This window comes from Pinus tabuliformis, chromosome J (genome assembly GCF_031772625.1).
Source record: "Pinus tabuliformis cultivar Carrire ecotype Pingquan chromosome J, CPIR1, whole genome shotgun sequence".
In the NCBI taxonomy this organism is placed as follows: domain Eukaryota; kingdom Viridiplantae; phylum Streptophyta; class Pinopsida; order Pinales; family Pinaceae; genus Pinus; species Pinus tabuliformis.
Window position 1 is genome coordinate 833,525,691 of NC_142295.1, and position 23,668 is coordinate 833,549,358.

At 37.2% G+C, this 23,668-nt stretch overlaps 1 protein-coding gene across 1 annotated transcript; it reads right to left on the minus strand.

The window, feature by feature from the left end:
• Nucleotides 1-270: 270 nt before the first annotated feature.
• LOC149229292 (monofunctional isopimaradiene synthase, chloroplastic-like) lies at nt 271-11,159 on the minus strand. Its single transcript, XM_089375810.1, has 15 exons — nt 10,982-11,159; nt 10,824-10,898; nt 10,623-10,690; nt 10,226-10,535; nt 9,918-10,101; nt 9,618-9,835; nt 9,394-9,514; nt 9,204-9,316; nt 8,845-9,074; nt 8,621-8,733; nt 8,417-8,515; nt 1,322-1,537; nt 1,078-1,216; nt 724-972; nt 271-595 (listed from the first exon to the last, which is right to left on the minus strand). Exons 1-15 carry the CDS (start codon nt 11,157-11,159, stop codon nt 299-301), a joined length of 2,610 nt encoding a protein of 869 aa, XP_089231936.1. The 3' UTR covers nt 271-298.
• Nucleotides 11,160-23,668: the final 12,509 nt, after the last annotated feature.

Here is a 23,668-nt window from a genome sequence, read left to right on the forward strand (position 1 = left end):
TTATAATATTTAATATTTAGAACACTTGTGGGACTCTTGCAAATAGATTTCAAACACCAAAACTGCAGATGCTGGAGTTGGTGATGGGACTTGGGCTCATGGATGACACCTTAGATTTGAACACCGGTGAGACTCTTGCAATTCAAATCAATTCCAAACACCAAAACTGCAAAGGCCAGAATTGGTGATGGAACTTGCTTTCTTATTGCTTGTATCTTCCTACACTACCAGCCTAGAAAAAGCCCATAATTATTTGAATAATTTATGAATGTCACTATATTTATTTGAATAATTGATTTTAAGAGACTGGTTGGAATAGGATGTTTTTGACATGTTGTTTAATTTCCGTATCGTGTGCAAGTGTTAAACCGTCTCCTTGCTGGTAAAATAGCTGCATCATTCTTGCATTGTCAAAAACCAGTCCCCTGCATTTGTCCGGCACATCTTTTGCCTTCAAAAATTCCTCCTTCAAATTTGTGAGGGCGTTTTCCATAAGAGTATAAACATGTTTGAGAGCTTCTCCCTCTGACAATTCGGGATGGTCCTTCATATAACACTGTACGGCAGAGGCCACCTCTCCTCGACTTCTCTCTGCCTGCACATAATTAGCAACAGAACAAGTAAATTAGAAGATATTAAGTACAGGGGTTACAGATCAAGTAAATTAGAAGCTATTAAGTACAAGGGTTATAATATTTGATTATAAGAGATCGAGTACCCTGCCTGGTAAGTTTTGGTATCGTTTATCAAACGCGCGGTCAAGCACATGAGATATGCAAATTTGGATCGGTAATCAATTTGGGAGAGTATGTGATCCGTAAGAACCTCTCCGGTGAACAGAACAGTGATGAGAACCATAGTTGCCAGTGCTACTGATACAGTAGCGGTCTCTATGTATTCCTGGAAGGATGGCACATATTCAGATTCGGACCATTCTGCTTCTTTGGTGAATGCTTCTATCTGGATCTCCCACTGCCATATATCATATTTTACCCATAAATCCATAATCAGTATTTAATTAACTTTGCAGGAAATGAACAGCTCCTATAATATCAAACTTATAAACTTAATACATACTAAATTTCGAATGTAACCTAGCACGTCGTGCCCCTGTCTCTTGCGGCCTTCTTCTGCTATTTCATTAACCAAATTGTAAAGACCCAGGAAGCATATTTTCATGTGTTCTGGCATTCGGTCCAACAGAGAGTGATCCCATCTAGAACAACGACGAAGAATAGGCATGTGGTTAGAAGCGACAATAATCATAGAAAGTTTTTCTTTTCGTCTATTATTCTTAGATTCAAAGAAATTAATTCTCCACCTTTTAACTGCTTCTGTGAACAGCTTGATGTCTTCTGCAGATCCATGAGCGTCATATAGGTCGTCTAAAATGACTATGCAGATGCTAGATTTCGTATAAACAGCTCTACACATAGCGAGTTCTGGTTCAAACATAGTAGACGCGATTGAGAAATATATTTCAGCCACACGGTCGCGTGTAAAATTGAGCTCTGCGAAACCTGATGATTTCCACCACCTGTGAACAATGCAATATACACTAACTCTCTAAGTACCGAAGATATGTTGAAAATATAATTTCAACAGCGATCGCCGATATCGCATATCGGCAAGTCGGCATATCGGCAGGTTGAAGCATAGGAGGCAGGCAGTGGCAGCGATATAAAATGTTGCCGACGAGCGATCGCCGATATCGCATCGGCAAAGTCAAAGTGAAGGGCCGATATCGCATCGGCAAAGTTGAAGTGAAGGAGTCATAAGGAAGCTCTTGTGTTTGCGATGAGCGATCGCCGATATCGCATCGGCACTTCGCTATAGGCAATATCATAGGGTCGGGGTTTTTAACATGAGTAAAGTTGCGATGCGATGGAGTGGACCCGATGGCTTCCCAAAACCAAATTGCATAATGTTTGAAATTCACCCGACGGAAAATATTAAATGTTGCGTGGAGTAAAGCTAAGTTTTGATTGACCATACGTCTTGATGAAATGTCATAGTGGTAGGTAGAATATTAAAGTTTTACATAGAGTTGGTAAGTTTTTTTTATGAGAAGGTATGGGCGAATGTACTTATTACATAAATTATGTATGGGATAGGTGATGTAATTAATTACTGTGTTGACTTGTGTTTTCATGTATGGCACACGGGAGGTTTTAGTGTGAGTTCACAGTAGAGTAAAAATCAGAGTGGTGAAGCGAAAACCATGTGTTGTATTTCATACACAGCAGTGTGAAAAATGTGAAGAACTAGAGGGTGAATGCACAGCAGTGCACAAATGTATTTGGTAATGTTTTGTAAGGAATTGTAAAACAGAGGAATAGCAAAAACCATGTGTGGTTTTGCACAGCAGTGCATAAAGAAAATGGTGAAGTTTTTTTTGTAAGTCTGAGTGAATTTTGTTTACAGCAGTAAACTTATGTAAATTTTATTTTACAGCAGTGGATGAAGATTTTACACAGCAGTGTAAAAATCATTTTGTAAAAGAGGCAGAGTATTTGTTTTGGTAAATCCCTCTCAGTAAAAGAGGATGTATCAGTTTTTGTTTTAATGAATAGAAATCTTTTATGGTGGTGAAATACTCTAGTTCTCTGAGTGAATTTTTTTTTAGTTGTCTGTGCATAAAAATCCTGTGGAGGTAAAACAGAGCATTGCCTCTGTGTGTTTGAATATTTGGTTTTTGGTATTTTCCCCATTTAAAGAAAAATACCCAACAGTGGTATCAGAGCAGGCTTAGGCTCTTGAAGGTGTTCAAGAAGCTGAAGGGAGAAGGTTGTTGCTGCAGCAAAACTTCTCAGTCAGACAGAAGACTCGGACAACAAGGGTTCAGGTATTTCTCAAAGATTTTTCTTTGTGTTGCTGCTGAAAGAAACAGTCAGTTTTTTTTAAATTCACAGTCAAGGAATGGCCAGCACAAGCACTGGTATGGGTTTGTTTAACACCCAACTCCCACAGTTTAATGGGAAGAACTATGACTACTGGTCAATAACTATGACAGCCCTGCTTGCTTCTCAAGATTTATGGGAAATAGTTGAAGATGGCTTTGAAGAACCAGCAGATGAAACTGAGTTCAATGCATTAACTCAGGGAGAGAAGGATCTGCTGAAGAACAATAGGAAGAAGGACTCAAAATCCCGTGTGTTGTTGTATCTAGCAGTAGACCAGAGTATGTTTCCAAGGTTAGCAGCAGCTAAGACAGCCAATGAAGCATGGCAAACCCTTAAGACAGCCTATCAAGGCATGGAGAGAGTGAAGACAGCAAAACTACAATTGCTGAGAAAGAATTTTGAGAATCTGAACATGAAGGAGTCAGATAACATTGACTCATTCTTCACTCATGTGATTGGTGTAATCACACAAATGAGAACTCATGGAGAAACCATTGAAGACAGAAGAATAGTGGAGAAAATATTGAGGGTCTTACCCTCAAGGTTTGATGCCATAGTCACCACCATTGAAGAGACAAAGGATCTCTCAAACTATTCAGTTGATGAGCTACACGCATCACTGATAACACATGAACAGAGGTTGAGTAGGAATGAAAACTCATCTCTTGAGCAAGCCTTCAAGACCCAGATGTCCTTTGGAAGAGGCAGAGGTCAAGGCAGAGGAAACAAGAGAGGAAGAGGCAGAAGCCAGAACAGAGGAGGAAGGAACAGCTCATCAAATGCACAAGGAAGAGGCTGCAATCCAAATCAGAACCAAGGCCAAGGCAGCAGCCAACAAGGAGGACAACATCATGCTCAAGGACAAAGGTATGATAAATCTAATGTTCAATGCTATTATTGCAAAAAGTATGGACATTATGCTAGTGATTGTAGAAAGAAACAACATGATATGAACACTAGACAAAATGCAAATGTTACAAGAGAAAACAGCAGTCAAGACAATGTCCTGTTAGCTTGTAACATGGCTGAAACACATAGTGAGGACATATGGTTTTTAGACTCAGGTTGCAGCAACCATATGACCGGAAACATAACCTTCTTTTCTGCCCTAGATAAAAATGTGAAATCAGAAGTCACACTAGGAACTGATAGTAAAGTGTCTGTTATGGGAAAAGGAGAAATAAAAATACTTTCAAAGCAAGGAGAAAGGAAAACCATAGCAGATGTATACTATGTCCCCGGAATGAGATGTAATCTCTTGAGTATTGGACAGCTTGTCCATAAGGGGTACAATGTTTTCTTTAAAAATGATGTGTGCACCATCATGGACATACCACCCAGCAAAAGATGCATTGCTGAAGTGAAGATGACAAGGAACAGGATGTTCCCTCTCAGGATCAGGGCAGACATGAAAAACAAAGGTGAAATTGCAGCAGTCACCCAAGAGGCCTTCCAGAGCGTGCCAAAGGATGAGAATTGGTTATGGCACTTGAGATTTGGGCATCTCAATTTTGGAGGTCTAAACTTGTTAAGCAGAAAAAGAATGGTAAAGGGATTACCATTGATAGAGAAACCGGACAGCCTATGTGAAGGCTGCATTTTGGGAAAACAACATAGAGAAAGTTTTCCATCGGGGAAAAGCATAAGGGCAAAGGCACCCTTAGAGATTATCCACTCAGATTTGTGTGGACCAATGCAAGATCCATCATTAGCTGGCAGCCAATATTTCCTAACATTCATTGATGACTGTACAAGAAAGACTTGGATATATTTCCTTAAAAACAAAAGTGAAGTGTTTGAGAAATTCCAAAATTTCAAAGCACTTGTGGAGAACCAAAGCGGGCTGCATATAAAAGTTTTGAGAACTGATAGAGGAGGTGAGTATATCTCCAAGGAATTCCTAAGATTCTGTAGAGAAAATGGAATTCATAAACAGTTTACAACTCGGTACACTCCGCAGCAAAATGGAGTTGCTGAAAGGAAGAACAGGACCATCATGGATATGGCGAGGAGTATGTTGAAGGCAAAGCATTTGCCGAATGAGTATTGGGCTGAAGCTGTACATTGTGCAGTTTATATATTGAACAGGTGTCCTACAAAAGCAGTCATGAACAAGGTGCCAGAAGAGGCATGGAGTGGGAGAAAGCAAGGAGTCACCCACATGAGAGTTTTTGGGTGTGTGGCCTATGCACACATTCCGGATCAGCTAAGGAGGAAGTTGGACAGCAAAGGGGAGAAATGCATCTTCATTGGATACAGTGAGGAATCCAAAGCCTACAGGCTGTACATTCCATCTACCAAGAAGTTCTTTGTAAGCAGGGATGTTCAATTCATTAAAGAGGAAGCTTGGGATGGAAGCATAGAGAAAACAGTAAATGTCAAGAGCTGTTTGTCTCATGATGAAGATGAAGAGGAAGTGGCTGAAGTACATCCCCAAACAGCAGCGCCAACACAAGGACAGCAGGGTACACCATTGAGGATCAATGAAAGTGCCTCTCCAAGCACACCACAAGGAGGAAATTCAAGTGCATCTTCAAGCACTTGCACACCAAGTGAAAGAGGTAAGAAATTTAGAAATCTAAGTGACATTTATAATGAAGGAATGAATTCCTTATTTGCCTTGTTTTGTCATGTTGATGATCCTATTCATTTCGAAGATGCAATCAAAGATAGGAAATGGATAGAAGCTATGGATGAGGAGATGAATGCCATAGAGAGAAACAAAACATGGGATTTGGTTGAGTTACCAAAAGGCAAAGAAGTCATTGGTGTGAAATGGGTCTACAAGACCAAAAGCAGTGCTGAAGGCAAGATTGAAAGGCATAAAGCAAGGCTGGTTGTTAAAGGCTACAAGCAGCAGTATGGGAGAGATTATGAGGAGACTTTCACACCGGTTGCAAGAATGGAAACCGTGAGAGCAGTGCTGTCCATAGCAGCTCAAAACAAATGGAAAGTCTACCAAATGGACGTGAAGTCAGCATTCCTAAATGGAGTGTTAATGGAAGAGGTCTATGTGGAACAGCCTCTCGGATATGAGAAGAAAGGAGAAGAGCACAAAGTGTGCAAATTAAGGAAAGCTCTTTATGGGCTGAAGCAAGCGCCAAGAGCATGGTACAGCAGGATAGATTCATACCTATTAGATAATGAATTTGACAAATGTGAAGGAGAACCCACAGTCTACATCAAAGAAAAGGATGGTCAAATTTTAATTGTTGTCTTGTATGTAGATGATGTTATTTTCACTGGAAATGATATTTATCTTATTGAGAATTTTAAATCAGTCATGAAGGATGAATTTGAAATGACTGACATGGGTTTGTTGAGATACTTCTTAGGCATAGAAGTAGATCAAAATGAAAAAGGAATTTTTATATCTCAAGCAAGATATGTAAATCAAGTTTTGGGCAGATTTAAGATGGAAGAATGCAAGGCAGCAATCACTCCCACAGTGATGGGATTAAAACTCAGCAGAGAGGACAGCAGCAAGGATTTTGATCCTAGTTTGTATAAAAGCATTGTAGGCAGCCTTATGTATTTAACAGCAACTAGGCCTGATTTAATGTATGCTGTTAGTTTAATTTCCAGATTCATGGAGAGGCCAAAGGAGGCACATTGGCAGGCAGCAAAGAGAATTTTGAGGTATGTCAAGGGTACCAAAATGTTTGGCATATTATATAGTGTCTCAGAAAGTTCAGATTTAATTGGTTACACTGATAGCGATTGGGCTGGAAGTGTAGATGATCGGAAGAGCACTTCCGGTTATGTTTTTCATATGGGTTCAGGAGCCATTTCATGGGCTTCTAAGAAGCAGTCCATTGTAGCATTGTCTACAGCAGAGGCTGAATATGTGGCAGCTACAGCAGCAGCATGTCAAGCAGTGTGGATGAGAAGAATGTTGAGAAGCTTAGGCCAAGAGCAGGCAAAAGCGACAGTCATCTTTTGTGACAATAGCTCAGCTATTGCATTGTCAAAGAATTCAGTGTTTCATAAGAGAACGAAACACATTGATACAAGGTTTCACTACATCAGAGAATTGGTGAACAATGGAGAAATTGTCTTGGAACATTGCAGGACTCAAGAACAGGTTGCGGACATCCTGACAAAGCCATTGGATCAGAAGAGCTTTGAATTTTTGAGGAAGTGTTTGGGTATGATTGAATGCCCGACAGTTGAAATTAAAGGGGAGTGTTGAAAATATAATTTCAACAGCGATCGCCGATATCGCATATCGGCAAGTCGGCATATCGGCAGGTTGAAGCATAGGAGGCAGGCAGTGGCAGCGATATAAAATGTTGCCGACGAGCGATCGCCGATATCGCATCGGCAAAGTCAAAGTGAAGGGCCGATATCGCATCGGCAAAGTTGAAGTGAAGGAGTCATAAGGAAGCTCTTGTGTTTGCGATGAGCGATCGCCGATATCGCATCGGCACTTCGCTATAGGCAATATCATAGGGTCGGGGTTTTTAACATGAGTAAAGTTGCGATGCGATGGAGTGGACCCGATGGCTTCCCAAAACCAAATTGCATAATGTTTGAAATTCACCCGACGGCAAATATTAAATGTTGCGTGGAGTAAAGCTAAGTTTTGATTGACCATACGTCTTGATGAAATGTCATAGTGGTAGGTAGAATATTAAAGTTTTACATAGAGTTGGTAAGTTTTTTTTATGAGAAGGTATGGGCGAATGTACTTATTACATAAATTCTGTATGGGATAGGTGATGTAATTAATTACTGTGTTGACTTGTGTTTTCATGTATGGCACACGGGAGGTTTTAGTGCGAGTTCACAGTAGAGTAAAAATCAGAGTGGTGAAGCGAAAACCATGTGTTGTATTTCATACACAGCAGTGTGAAAAATGTGAAGAACCAGAGGGTGAATGCACAGCAGTGCACAAATGTATTTGGTAATGTTTTGTAAGGAATTGTAAAACAGAGGAATAGCAAAAACCATGTGTGGTTTTGCACAGCAGTGCATAAAGAAAATGGTGAAGTTTTTTTTGTAAGTCTGAGTGAATTTTGTTTACAGCAGTAAACTTATGTAAATTTTATTTTACAGCAGTGGATGAAGATTTTACACAGCAGTGTAAAAATCATTTTGTAAAAGAGGCAGAGTATTTGTTTTGGTAAATCCCTCTCAGTAAAAGAGGATGTATCAGTTTTTGTTTTAATGAATAGAAATCTTTTATGGTGGTGAAATACTCTAGTCCTCTGAGTGAATTTTTTTTTAGTTGTCTGTGCATAAAAATCCTGTGGAGGTAAAACAGAGCATTGCCTCTGTGTGTTTGAATATTTGGTTTTTGGTATTTTCCCCATTTAAAGAAAAATACCCAACAAGATAGAGTTAAATGGAATGAAATTTTGAAAGGAGAGAAATAGAAAGTACGTAACATAAGCTTAAATGATTGAAACATTGAAATATACATAAATGAAATATTGAATAGAAAGAAATATCAAGCACGTAAGATAGGCTTAAATGATTGAAACATTGAATATATAGCACGTAAGTAGCACCTTCGAAGCTCGCGAAGCTCGTTTTGGTGTATAGATTGCACATTATTGAAGTCCAGTTTGGCCAGTTCCAAGAATTTCCCGTTGTTAATGTATGGCATGCTGCTCCCGTCAATTATATATTAAAATATTTTACGTTTAGTATGCTAGACCAATATTGGCTTAATATAAACTTAAATTACAAATATTATAGCGTTTGTATCTTACGTATACATAGTTTTCCCAAGCCATGCATCGTTTGGCCCGTAATGTTCAATATAGCTTCTAGCCTCCAGCCTTGGCAGACTCCTATGCCATGGATATTTGAGGGCGTACTCCACCTGCAAATAAAATTAAATTCCTAAAGTATATGGAATATATATATGATCATCGATGTTAGGTTTAGGTGGCAGCAAGACTGAGGTGTTAAAAGAACCGGCAATATTATATACCTCTCCCATAGTGTTCTTTTTAAGACGCCATTTGTCTGACGCATCCATATTTTCCAAAGCGTTCCACAGATACCTTTCGGTACAGAGCTTTGCTTCTTCCATCACCGTTTCTCCGGCAAATGCAACGTGTGAGCAACGATTGACGTTTAACATGTCTGTAACTCCTCTCTCTCTTTGACCCATGAAACGGAAGAACTCGCCATTCTCATCTCTAAAAGTTTTTAAAACATCTGCCAGGAATGTTGGTTGCAGAATTCAACAGGGTGAAAGAAATCAAAGACTTGGCTGTAATTGGCACAACTGCCAGCTAAAACTACATCAGCTAAAACTAGGCTCTTCATGTCAATATTTTCATTTACCTGAGGATAAATTGTATCCATGCAGTCTCAACATTCGAAGGCCCATGGCCGTAACATCAATATCAGCGACATGATTCTCTCTCGCCCATCCAATGCCTCTTTCGTTCCAATGGCTGCGCATCAATTTCGGAGATTAAAAATTTGGGCACTAATGAGCCCGAATCGTTTAGAATGCTTAAAGACATAATACCTGTAAATATAATCCAATGCCTCCTTGATCTCTTTTTTGAAATGGCGACCGATCCCTAGTCGTTCAATAGTATCAATGGCCCACAGACGTTCAAATAGATCAACCGGATAGTGACACGGCACTACAATAACAAATTCTCCGTTGTTAATATTCATTTTAATTCAATTATTTTCACAAACGAAATAAAAAACGGCCTTCATGAAATCAAATTGTTAGGTTGCTACCATGGTTTCCGAATTTCATTAAAACGAAGTTCAAAAATTCTAAGCACTTGGTGTTCCCTGTACGCATGAATACAGCCGCCGTAGATGCGGGCGAGCTGAGGAATGATCCATCCTTGGATTGAAGTTTGATGATTTTGTGCCACTCTACTATTTCTTGCAGGCCTTCCAAATGGTACAAGAATATTGTTGGAACGGTATAGAGAACATCAGTGGGAATCCTGATCATCCAAACACCGTAAGGGTAATTAATAATGAGTGGAATAGCAGTCTGCAGAGCATCGCGATCAGAGTTTAACCAACCTTTTAAGCTTAGCCTCCCGCTTCTCAATGATATTTTTGATGAATGACAATTCATAAGGCAGATCCAAGCATAAGCTTTTAGCTTCATTTATCATGGCAGGAAAGACAAGGTCAAATCCGCTAGGCTGGTGATTGTCCGCCTCATCCTCCATCATTCCAGCGTGCCTTCTGAAGAATTCAATACCTGCAAGATATTTATATATATTATTTAGAGCTATAAATATGGATTCTACAGAAACGGGCATACCCCTCGGCATAAACAGAGTTTATCATAGCTTTTGTTATTAAATAAAATATTTTTTGCAAACCTTTCTGCACTTGTGTCTTGCCAGTCCGCCATAGGGTGAGAGTAATAATACATGCAAGAGTACTGAGTAGTCTGTCATATGTTAAGAAGTGGTGCTCTTCTCCCCAAGAGCCATCTTTCAACTGATTTTGGAGAATCCATTCGAGTGTCCCGGGAAACTGAGGGTGCTCAGAGCCATCAACTGCTGGAATCCTTGCAACCCAAGCAGTGTCATACGCAGAGGGAGTCATTTCCCCATCGCCCATACCTCTAAACATACTCTTAATCTCACATATTAATGTCTCCACACGCTTCTCGTCCGCTACTCCCACCTGAAATTAATACAGGTCAACCAAGAGACTCTTTCGACGTCAACCATAACAGTTTACAAACAAGAAACAGCCACTGCGAATACCAACCTTGTTAGATGACATTATAGAATCAATGATATCATCATTCCAAAATCCCGGAGGGAATTCTCCTCTCGCTGGTGGAGCAGCAGAAAGCAAAGATGAAAATATCCCATAAAAATGAAAAAAAATAATAGTGCAATCAATCACTTGGCAGGTTGTTGAAAACATTTAAATTATCATCAGCCCAGGGCATGAGAATAAGCATACCAGTCTTCTTTTTATTAGAGTGATTGGAAAGGGAAGTTGAGTCTTCGCCAACACAAGCAATGATCTTGCTTGAACCTGCATATTCAAAAACATTATAAGAGGTCGAATTGAAACTCACACGACATAAAATACTAATAAACTTAAAATCATGTGCATACCCGATTGTAGGCAGATGCTTCTCCGTTTGGTGGCACTGCTTCCGGTATTGAGCGCGCTGAAGAAGCGAGGAATGCATTGTGTGTTCACAGAGGCGTTGACAGTGAGATGATGTACTCCACTCTTCACTGTCATAGTAACGGAAACATGGGATGACAATGAGGACAAGGGCATGGCCATCTTTCCAAATGCGCCACTAGATTTCCCAGAGGTAGTGAATGTGAAATGTCAAGTTGCACGAACACACTATAAATAACCAATGGACAACTTCTCTGAGTTTCGTAACTGGGTTGAAAATATATGTCCCTCCACACAACTCAACTCTCCAAAGATTTCAGATGCTTAATTTTGTCCCTTGTCCGTACATTTTTGTTAGTTTTCGTTAAACTGTACAAAGCATTCAGATGCCTAAATTTGTCTCTTGTCCATAATTTTTTGTTATTTTTGTTCGTTCGGGTATGCTTCCTTTTTCAAAAGAAAGGGTAAAGAATTCAATGGGAAAGGTACACAAATATTAAAGCTACTAGAATTTACTTTATAAAGAGGGATTATGTAATTTCCAAATATTTACCATAAAAATGTGGGATTATGTAATTTCCAAATATTTACCATAAAAATGTAAATGTACAGATTTAATAGAATTTAATTTACAAAAAGGTATCATGTAATTTTCAAAGAAAGACATGTCTTTTGGGTTTTTTTGGTATAAAATACATTTGAAATTTTTTACTTTTTACACACTTTTCACACACATATTTCTCTCACACAAGTTGTGATCTCTACTTTTCTTTCATGCTTATTAGTTGAATATCTGAAGACAAGTGTGTTTGCTTAATCAAAATAAATGAACTATAATATATATATTCACAAGTAATTACCATAGTTTATAAATAAAGTACTTGTATCAATTGTACTAGTATCAAAGATTTGGTGAAAACAAGGAAGTTGAAGATCACAACTAAGCCTATGAAAAGAATTAGTTAGATCTCTGTCTACCAGCTAAGCTAAGTATCAAGGACATTAGTTCATAGGAAGGCTATTACAAGCAGACATGCTAAGCTTGGTTTATGTCATTGAATTTGTCTGTCACAAAATTTGAAGGACTTCTGTCAAAGGGAGATATTGTGGAATAAAGAATTGCCTCTAGGAGAAGTGAGAGAGCCTTGTACCAACTTTAGAGAGAGTAGATCTCTGGGTTCGAAGTTATGGATTGTCACGCTAGATAGTTAATATGATGAAAAGTTGTTGTGGCAGAGAAAGCAACCAGAATTACCACATCAGGATATGTCTTAGTATGAGAGGGAGCACCTAGTGAGGATGACATGTAAGAAACTATGGTGATAGACCCAGTAAAAGAGTTTTTGTACAAACATGGCACAATTGGTCATGGAAAAGTCAACTAAGTTTTGAGATGTGTCACAAATAATGAAGTACAACTGCAGATTCAGAATAGGAAGAGAGTGCTCGAGAAACAAGAAGTTCATTAGGATATTGTTTTAGTCTATGCTTCTTTATGAATATGAGCATGAAGAAGACATTTGTCTCACTCCTTGTTGCTATGGCCAAGAATATTGCAGTTGGATGGCAAGTTGTGAAGCAGTAGGGATTTAGAAATTACTACTTGTAGAAATATTTGATCACCTGTAGGTGACAACATGATGGTAGGTTGGGTCACCCTTAGATGTAGTACTAAGACATGGTACAAAAGATAACATTATGGATCCATTTGTACAGTCAATTAGATTGTTCCGAGGAGGAAGTCTGTATACTCCGAGGACAAGCTTGAAATGATTGACCATGTATCTCTTAGAAAGAGGTAGTGATGAGATAGCAGGATCAAGGACAAACATTCTCTCTAGATCAGGTTGACTAGAAGAATGGGCCAGATTGTTGATATGCTAGCATCAGAGGATAAACATTGTACCTTAAGGAGAATGGTCCAGCAAAGGATAAACATTATTCCTGAGTGAAGGATATCCACCAAAATGAGGAAGAATGGTCCTAGAGACCCATACACTTAGTTGAGTGGGTGCCTTTCAGCATCAGGCTCAAACTCTCCAAATAGGATGAGGAGCACACTTAGCATAAATCACTAATGAAGAGTGAGGCCCTTGGAGATTCACCGTGAGTCAGGTATATTGACTAGGATGATGGTGACTATTTTGTATACCATATGTCAGTGTGACCATAGTATGGTGGCTAGTTTATGCTAAGACATGCCACCTGTACCAACAAATAGTTGATGCTAATGATTTACCATGAGTTGGTAATTAGATGATGTTATTGATTTACCAAGTGGCAAAGATGTTTTGGCCAGATTATGAATTATGAAAAAATTGGAAGTATTTGTGAGCACACTACAACTATGATCTACTATAGATGTAAAGATGATTTGTCTCTATTCAAGGCTGAGGATCTTGACTGTAAAGTGACCATGAGGAGATCATAACATGGAAGAATATTAACATCATTAAAGTTGTCTATAAAGGTCTTGGAGATGCCCAAATACTTACTTGTAATCAAAATCCTAGATGCATTTTCAATGAAGTCAAGCTTGATAAAGGTTTCCTTGCATATATTACTATAATGGGATAACTAAGTTTGAAGATCAATGACTTCTTGAATCGTTGGAATGGGTGTTATGCATCATCACTGTAATCTTGTTTGAATTATAGTTAGATGATCACTTATCATCATAAGATAAGACCACTCATAAGTTTGAAGACTTACATCATAATATTCCGATATATGCATGGTCTATGACAAAGACTTCTTTCTCAAATTACCTAGGAGTTGACATTCTCCTCAAAAGAAAATGAGGATTGCAGGTACATGGCTTTGATAATAGAGGAAGATGAAGTGGAAGAATGAAGTAAAGCTAGTGACAAAAGTATTTTTTCCAGAATGAAGATTTGAAGATCTAAGCTTAAGAGGGAGTAGATAGATAAGAAAATTTTAAATATGTCTGTCTATGACTAGAGATGAGAGAATAGAAGATTCTCCAAGTGAGAGGGAGATCATGTTTTGCTTTAGTTTTCACAACATTGAGGACGTATCATAATTTATGAAGGCCTTAAGGACTCAACTGGAGCCTACCATGATATTTTGTACTAAACAAGGGGTGAATAGAAAAACTTATGTTAGCTTTAGAGGGAGCTCAAAATTATCACAGTAGAATATGTATGAGATTAAGAGGGTGTTGGCCATTAAATGATATATTGAATTGATGAAGTGTGATGAAGTTTTTTTTGCAAAATTTTGATGACGATAAGCAGTTTGGTTCTTTAATGAACTTATCAATGAGCTTAGGCTACTAGAATACTCTTACTCGGATTGGCTTGAGAGTGTTGTTGATGGAAATATTACATCTGGTGAATGTTTTTGATTGGGATTAGGAATGGTTTCTTAGATGAGTAGGAAATATTATTACGTGGTACTTAGTACTACTAAAGTTGAATATATGGTAGCCTGTGTAGTTTTTTGTGTAGCAGTTTGGCTTTGGAAATTCTTGCCAAAATGTTTGAGCAGGTGCTATAATCGCCCATGATATTTTGTGCCAGTCAAATTTGCATAGCAGGTTGAAGAAAACTGGCATCAAGTACCACTAAATTTGTGATATGGCATAGAAGGGAGTGTTAAAGCTCCAATATATCTCCACTAATGAGAAAATGGTTGACATTCCCACAAATGCTCTATCTCGCACAAAGTTTGTATGCTTTAGAGACAAGCGTGGACCAGTGGAGAAATCCTTTATAAAGTGAAAGGGAGCATTAATGTGACATCAACAAGTGTATGGCTTAGACTATTGCTAACAATAGGAGCATGATCGATGGAAAATAGGGGTATGGCTTGGATTGTTGGTTACAACAATAGCATGACCCAAACTGTTGATGGATGGACAACAGGGGTATGGCTCGAATTGTTGGTGACAACAAGAGCATGACCCAAACTCTTGATGGATGGACAACAGGGGTATGGATCAGTCTGTTGGTGACAAAAAAAGCATGAGCTGAACTATTGATGGATGGAAAATAGGAGTATGGCTGAGAATGTTGGTGACAATAGGAGCATGACCTGAATTATTAATGGATGGAAAATAGGGGTATGGCCTAGACTATTGGTAACAACAAGAGCATGATCCATAATGTTGATGGATGGAAAAAAAGGGTATGGCTCAAACTATTGGTGACAATAGGTTAATGAATTATACTTTTGATGGATGGAAAACACCGGTACGTCTCATATTGTTAGTGACAATATGAGCATGGCCTAGACTCTTAATGGATGGACAATAGGATTATCGGTCAAAGTATTGGTGACAATATGAGCATGACCTAGAATGTTGATGGATGGATAACAGGGGTATGGCTCAGACTGTTGGTGACAATAGGAGCATGACATGCATTGTTGATGGGTGGAAAACAAGGGTATGGCTCTGACTGTTGGTGACAACAATATCATGACCTAGATTGTTGGTGAGATAGCATGAGGGACAAACATTCTTGAAAGGAATGGTCTTTGAGGATTGGAAACTTGTGGAATGAGTGCCTCTTCAAAATCATGGCCTAGAGGGAGACCTTTAGGTTTGGGACATGGGTTTCTTTAGGGTTTGATTATGGGGGATGTCAAATCTGATCTAGTTAGAGTACCATGAGGTGAGGCACCCACCAAATCATGGTGACTAGTTGAGTAAGTATCATCAGTTAAGAGAGATAACTTGGTTTGTGGTACATATTGATGATGATGTTGATGTAGGTACATGGTATTAATATAGATAAAGATGTTATCAATAAGATTTATCTTTATTTTTAGAAAGATCATGTATATAGAATTAGGGATATTATCCCTATGTCAATTTGAAAAGAATTAGAAAGAATGGTTTCATGGATAGAGATTCCTCGTGCATCCTCTACTATGACCAGAATTAGGGATGTTATCCCTATTTCAAGTATATTGATCAAATTTAGGAAGAATGGTTCGATGAATAGACATTTTTCCCTATATCAAGTACATTGACAAAAATTAGGAATATGGTTCTAGAGGTTGAGTTGTAACCTCATATCATCTTGCTTGAATCTCTGAGACAGTTGCTTGGATCTCTGAGAGAGTTGCTCATATCTCTATTTAGAGAGAGTTTCTCATATCTCTGAGAGATTTACTCGAATCTGTGTTTAGAGAGAGCATGTTTTGGCATCTGGCTTGGGTTGAGGTCACTTAGAGTTTCACCTGAACTATGTCCACTAGCCATGTGATGGTTAACATGGACTAGTCTAGATACCATGAGGTTGAGATGTTGACTAGATCACGGTGAATAGTTGATATTAATTTTGTACCATAGGTATTGGGTGGTTTCCATGATTATTATAGGTCAAGAGGGTTGACCTAGATGATTGTGGTGATGGTAATGTTGATATTGATTTGATAATGATGCTAATCTAGACTTTCCTTAAAAAAGTGATCAATTAGCTGACATCTCGTTAGACATTATGAAAACCTCCCTAGCTAAGAGGGAGTGTTGAAGAAAGTAGCTACGGTTGGTCTTCATAATCCTTGATGTATTTATAATGTACTATGTAAAAAAAATGAAATAAAAATTAAAAGAAATGAAATCAACAAAAGCACCTCAAGTTAATATCCTTAAAAGTAGTGCACACTCACATAAAAAAGATATTTATCATCATTTACTTCCCACCATAATTTAAGCAAGTATTTGCATAAAATACAGAATAGGAACAATATGTAAAAAATATGAGTAAAAATGTAAACTTTAACAAATATGAGTAAAAATGTAAATGTGTAGACTTACTAGAATTTTATTTAGAAAGAGATGTGATCTAATTAGAAAGAGACCTGTCTCTTGGGTATATTTGGTATAAAATACATTTGAATCTTTTCTTTTGTCACACACTTTTCACACACATCTCTCTCCCTTGCACACATTCTAATATCTACTTTTCTTTCATGATTATTAGTTGAATTTTTGAAATGTGATTGCTTGATGAAGATGATGGAACTAAAAAACCAAGATATTACCAAAGTTTAGAAATAAACTACTTATATCAATTGAACTAAAAAACCAATCATCTACACCTGCCATTTTCCATTTCTCCCTTTGTTGTTCCACTATTAAACCATAGAATTCCAACCTTTCCCCTATTCTCCACCTATCATAAGTAGAAAATACCTCCCCATCACCACAAGTAAGTTCCTCCTGAATTATGAAAAATATATAAAGGCTCCAGTAAGAAGAAATTGTGAGTCTATGGAGCTTATGTGGTTGTTACATGGAAACAAACAGTCATGTCACAATCTTCAAAAGCTTTATAGGCCCACATCTAAGTTGTGAATAAGAAAAGCCATGAATTCCACCGTATTCAGAGGACAAATAAATCAACCCCGAGTACCTACATGATCTCCTATAGGCTACTATAGGATCCTCTACCACCTACATCAACAACATTCAACCACCTACAACAATAGTATTTAAGCCATTTGTACCAAATATATTTGGAGAAACAACAATATCCATGGAAATATTCTAAAGGTCCTCAAAAGTATTAGCAACAACATTAGGACCTCTAATGGACCACAAAGGAAACAAAAACATTCAATAATTCAAAATCATTAAGGACATTCTCAAATTTTATATCAACAACCTCATAACATCTGCAAGAAAAAACAAAGGTAAGGCCTAGGTATGCATCCCTTAGAACCCCCCCTTCAAACCTATTCTAGCTTGGAGAAGCTTTAGAATTGTAAGAAGAAAACTTTTTATAGCAAGATTTAGTTAGAGCAACCTTGACCATATCTAGCAATAAACTTAATTTTTCTCCAAGAGACACCCACACATGTGGGCGAGGAACAAGGAAAAAGTGGAAAAGACTCAAGAAAGTGGGTTATTATCTTTTACTCATGATAAATAACAAGGATTACGAAGGGGTAAGTGAGGGCCAACTCACTTAACTCAAAGCACTCCAAACCTGTTTTGCATGCAATTTTGTTTATATTAATTTTTTTTTAAGAACCAATTAAAAAGATAAAAATGAAAATAAAATGGTTGACTCTCCATCTCTTGACATGCAAAGTGGATGCTATAGGAACATCTAAGAACTACTACAAGAGACATAAATACTGCTATAGGAACCTACAAGCATTGCTAAAGGAAGAAAAACAAATTTCTACAGGAAGTTGAATTTTTTCCCAAAACAACCATAAAAGTTTCAAATGAATTAAAGGGAAAAGGGATATCCAAAAGAAACATAAGTCAAAGTTCTCCCCACTCACATTTTTCATAATAAGGAGACCTCTGAGTGATCGAAAAGAATTTTATGTGTTAGATAATCTGAATTAAACAAGTAGCTAAATAATTTGATATTTTTTTCAAGAGACACAAGTGGAAAAATGATGAGGAATTGCATGGAGTGATTTGTTGTATTTGTTTCTCAAAGTTAGTTCTTGGTTAAATTGCGCCGAGAAACCAACTCAACCAATCTTTAGGTTCAAGCTAGCCTTCAAACCAAAGGTGGATCCCTCAAGTGTTACAAGGCTTTTCAATGTTGTTCACTATCACTGGGAAATAGTCTATGAAGCCCAATGACTAGATCAAGGATTTGTATATATGGTTGTTGATGAGTCAGAAATCCCCTGCTTGCAAACAAATCCCTCTCTTGTAGAGGCCTTCTCAAAGTGACAAAGTTCAACTATGGAAGAAACACATAGCTTGAAAGGTTGGCGATGAAGGAATGGAGGAGAGATATTAGAGAATTGGATATCCTCCTTAAATACCTAATTATCTAATAAAGAGTAGAAGGGTGTAGAAGGATCTCTATAACAAACAACAACATATTTAAGAGATAAAAGAAAGCAAAAATTTAGTGATGCAGAGGTATTAATTCAAATAAACTGTTCAATTAGCTAATCTCAGTGTAGATGATAACTTTGCAGTGGGTTGTCAGGGGGGTTGATAATCAACCTAGCCTTACCCTGTACTTTTGTATTACCTCATACATATGAAGAAACAAATTATAAAATCACTGGAAAAGACATACATAAGAAACAAATTTTGTCATGAACTAGAGTCATAAAACTTTAATTGAAAATTTTGCAATATAAGTCTTTACAAAAATGGTAGGGTTTTGCCATCAAAATCCAACCCTTTCTTATTCAAAATGAAACAGTATATAGAGAAATTACAATCCTAAAATGTCACAATATTCCTAGAATAAAAATCTAAACATTATAACAAAAATAAAAGTAGTCTCTAGATAACTACAAGAAATTTGGAATTGACTGAAATTATTGTGCATTAGAAACTGGAGTTAGTTCACTGACTGCTGATATTTTTCCTCGAATATCTGAAACAGAAAATAATTTGTCCAGGAAATTTGAATTTTTTGAGATATTCTATGAAGATTTGGTAATCGTCCTTTAACTATACCTGTTGATCCTTTGATTGTTTGTTCTCTTGATGAAAAAATTGAAATTAATCTTTAACTTGTTAATATTGTGCAACATGTTTGTTTTACTTCTTGAATAACAAATATTAGGAGTCAATTTTCCAAGTGTTCATAATCATTCAACTAATTGTTTTCATGTTTCCTTTCTCTCCTTAAAAACTAGATTTTATTTGTAGCTAATTTTTGCCACAAAAAACTCAATTTAATATTAATACAATCTCTTAAAATCTAGGAAAATTAATTTGGTATGCTTTCTTTTGGAACCCTGAAACAGTTAGTTGTTATTTTAATAATTTGGTATAGCACTTTTCTATGTTGAAAAAAATAAATATTCACAAGTGTTTTTCTCATTTTGATTGCTCAACCAAGAATTATGAAATTTATATATAATTTAATCAATAAAGTTTGATAAAACCCCACGAGAGAATGCTAATTAGATGGACCTCCATCTCTAACTCCATTAGATTCTCTTGAAAATTCCTCCAAAATTGAGCCAATATGCTCAATTTTATCTAAGTTTTTTAGAATATAATAGTCTTGTGCCTCTCGAGTTTCAAAATAGATTGGATCTAGTGTGTCAAAATCAAATGTATACTAGAGAAATCTTCTAACAACCTGAGCATGGTACACATGTAATTTTACCTATAACTTTCTCACTTCTAAAATCCAGCCAATAGCTTGATCTGCAACATTCCCCTAATGCACAAAACCGTCTTTAGCAATTTAGTGTTTGTAATGTATCTTTGTAAATCTATCTCAAAAATCCAGGATTTAGATATGAAAACTACTACTAGGTACACTTGTCCAATCACATAAGCAATTTTTGTAATATTTTCTCATCATATATACAATGAAAGAGGTAAATCCTCCAAATATTTTGTAATCATCGCGGAGTTTTGCCTAGAGATGGATTCATGAATAATCAACTGCTCAAGCTTTGGGAATCTTTATTTCAGGCATTTGAAACCTAAGGGGTACGTAATCCATACAAAGTTTCCACGTTTGAAGAAGCGTTTTTGAAGAAACCAACAATTGTAACCCCCCATTAAACTATGAATGGGAAAGGGGTTCCACAATTCTTCCTTTCATCATTCTCATATAAGAAACGCTTATTGAATCTTCTCGAGCTATTTTATACTTTCACTCTTTATTTCCTAATTGGAACATTTTGGGTGTGAGGAGGCCTTATCGCCATGTGGGATCCTTAGTGGTCATATTTGTGTGCTTTCAGTCTCTTTGTAGGAATTCTTTTGACTGGCCATGTTAGTGTGTTACCCAGTCATGTTCATCTTCTTAATCTATATGCACCTTATGGAGATCGTGTAGTCTTTTGGGACCGTATGAAGCAATGTGACTTGCTCAATATTGGAGGCCTTTATCATGGCAGGTGATTTTAATGCTACATTATTGACACAGGAATCATGGGGAACTCACTATTGACTAGACCCTTTGGCTGATCAGTTGTATAATATTTTTGCAGATCATCACTTGGTCAATATGTGCCCCTTTCTACTTTTCCCCACTTGGAATAACCATAGGGCTAGTGATGAACATGTCAGGAAGAATCGTTTCCTCGTCCATGAGAACATGGTAGAGACTTCTGGGCAATATGAAGTCTTTAATACACAGGACATATCTATTTGATCACCTTCCCATTATTTTACAATGGAGGATGGAAATTATTCATTGGGGGATCCCTTTCAAATTTAATAGGGTTTGGTTGGATGATAAAGATTTTAAATATATGGTCACACTTCTACATGGGCCAAGATAGTGCGGACATAGGAGGCCACTGCCATGCATTCCCTTACTCAAAAACTCAATTTATTAAAAAGAAGGAATATAACTTCAAAGAGAATGAAAAAGAAACAATTGAGTTTGGAATTGCAATAGATTATCAAGGATATATCTTGTTTTGGCCGATCCATTAAAATGAACAATCCAACACATCAGGATTTGGAATTCTTAAAATCCCTAGAAGACAAAAAGAATGAGATTCTTAAGATTCAGGAAGCTACTTGGAGACTCAAAATTAGGGCAATATGGTTGTGAGAGGGGGATCGTAATACCCATTTTTCATCATTATGCTAACCACAAAATGCACATAAATGCTATCTGGCACATTGAAATTTGATGTAGCAGAAGCACTATAAAACCCATATCAGCCCTTCTTTCTAACTTTCAATCAGCCAAAACAAAGATCAACTTTCAATCTAACCAATTAAAACTGCAATTTATTTACAAGAATACAATCCAACAAACTTTGATCTGGTGGAGAACGTTTTCCTACGTTACAGGTCATGTGAAAGACATTTTAGCAGTTTGCAGCAAATGTAGCATCAGATACCAAATGATGTAGCATTTTGTGGCACAAACGTAGCTCCAAACTCCTATGCGCAGCGCCAAGTCGAAGATGTGCCTATTATCTGGATTTCTTCTAGAAATTTGATTTGTTTGCCTACTCTAACAGTCGTAGAGACCCGATCTACAGGTTCCTGACTAAATCGAGGATTTGCCACTGGATTTATATTCCCAAATGTGTGGTTGACCAAAACAATGATCACATAGGGTTGTGTCAAATTAATCGAATCAAAATTGCGTCTCTGCTCATTGATTAGCTAAGACTTGGACTGTGTGAGGGAAGGCTGAACTAACTATATCACAAATTTGTTGTCTCCATGTAAAACTGAAACATCACTCTATTATTATGACTAAAATCGAAAACATTGATGCACAAAATAAAAAAAAACAGACTATTTCCCTTTAGCCTCGATAGCTCTATTACAGTATTGTTATACACAGGAAAATAGCGTATATCTATTACTGCCTTCGATGGATCTATTACATTACTACACTCATTTTTTTCCCACTCTCACCCTCTCTCTTGGCATCAATCAGTAAACAAATCCTTAAGTAAATATCTCCTACCACAATTGAAAGAATTTTCTAATTTTTAAGAAATAGAATCCTAATTTAACTTATTGACTTAGCTACTTGGCTTGATCTCCTGGTAGCCAGGATTGACTTGCCATTTATTACTAATTTCCTTAGATTTTTAGCATTGAACTAACTACTTGGATAATTAATAACTATTAAGAACTTAATAATCAATTTTCTTCTCCACTCCTTGTTAACCACAACATGTGATCACACTATCACATTGCTGGCTGGGTCTAGATGCACTGGTCCATCATGTCTTATGGATCCACTTAATACCTGCGTAACTCTGTAGTTGTCATCCAACTAGCATCTTCATCTAGCTGCCCCTTCCCTTTAACTAAGTACTGATAATATGGTTGGCCTCTTTTCTTCTTTGCTACTCTTTTATCCAGAATAGCTTCCACTTCTTTCTTTATTGTCTTTGGCATTTGCTCCTCCCAGTTTGGGGTCTCAATCTTCTTTAAATTTCTGTCAACTCATCCTGTAGCTCTTCCTCTGACTCCTTGTATGGGTACAAATCTGCAATGTTGAAGATTGGTGATATGCCAAACCCTTCTGGTAGCTCAACCTCATAGGCATTGGTTAAAAACTTCCTCATTATTCTACACGGTCCTATCTTTTTCATCTTTAATTTGTTATAAGTCCCAACATGAAACCTCTCCTTTCTCAGGTAGACCATGACTAGATCACCCACTTGAAATTCTTTTTCTTTCCGCTTCATATAAGCTCTCTGTTTGTATTCACTATTGCTTTCCTGTAATATATCTTTGACATCTTCTTGTAGTTTTTGTATATGCTCTGCAAACTCTTCCACCTTTGTGCTGCTTATCTCCTATTTGTCCAAATTTCTAAGCTCATGTACACCTCTTGTATTCATCCCATAAACAATCTGGAATGGACTCATCCTAGTACTCCAGTTAGGAGTATCATTATTAGAAAACTCAACTTGAGCAAGTGCTAAATCCCACTTCTTAGGATTTTGATAAACTAAGCTCCTCAATATGTTTCCCAAGCTTCTATTTGCTACTTCAGTCTATCCATCCGTTTGAGGATGATATGCTGAACTAAAACTAAGATTTTCACCTAGTTTCTTCCACAGAATTCTCTAGAAATGCCCAACAAACTTTTTATCCCCGTCAGACACAATACTTATAGGCAACCGATGTAACCTTACAACTTCTTAAAAAAACAGATTAGCAATATGAGTTGCATCACTAGTCTTCTTGCATGCAATGAAATGAGCCATTTTAGAAAATCTGTCTACCAAAACATAAATGGAGTCATTTCCTCTTT

What these genes read in the sequence shown, in the direction of transcription:
- LOC149229292 (XM_089375810.1), bottom strand. Translation starts at nt 11,159, where the DNA reads ATGGCCATGCCCTTGTCCTCATTGTCATCCCATGTTTCCGTTACTATG. An exon ending in CTATAATGTCATCTAACAAG is followed by an intron (nt 10,536 to 10,622) that starts GTTGGTATTCGC and finishes TATTAATTTCAG; the next exon opens with GTGGGAGTAGCGGACGAGAA. An exon ending in AAAAGAACACTATGGGAGAG is followed by an intron (nt 8,734 to 8,844) that starts GTATATAATATT and finishes TTTTATTTGCAG; the next exon opens with GTGGAGTACGCCCTCAAATA.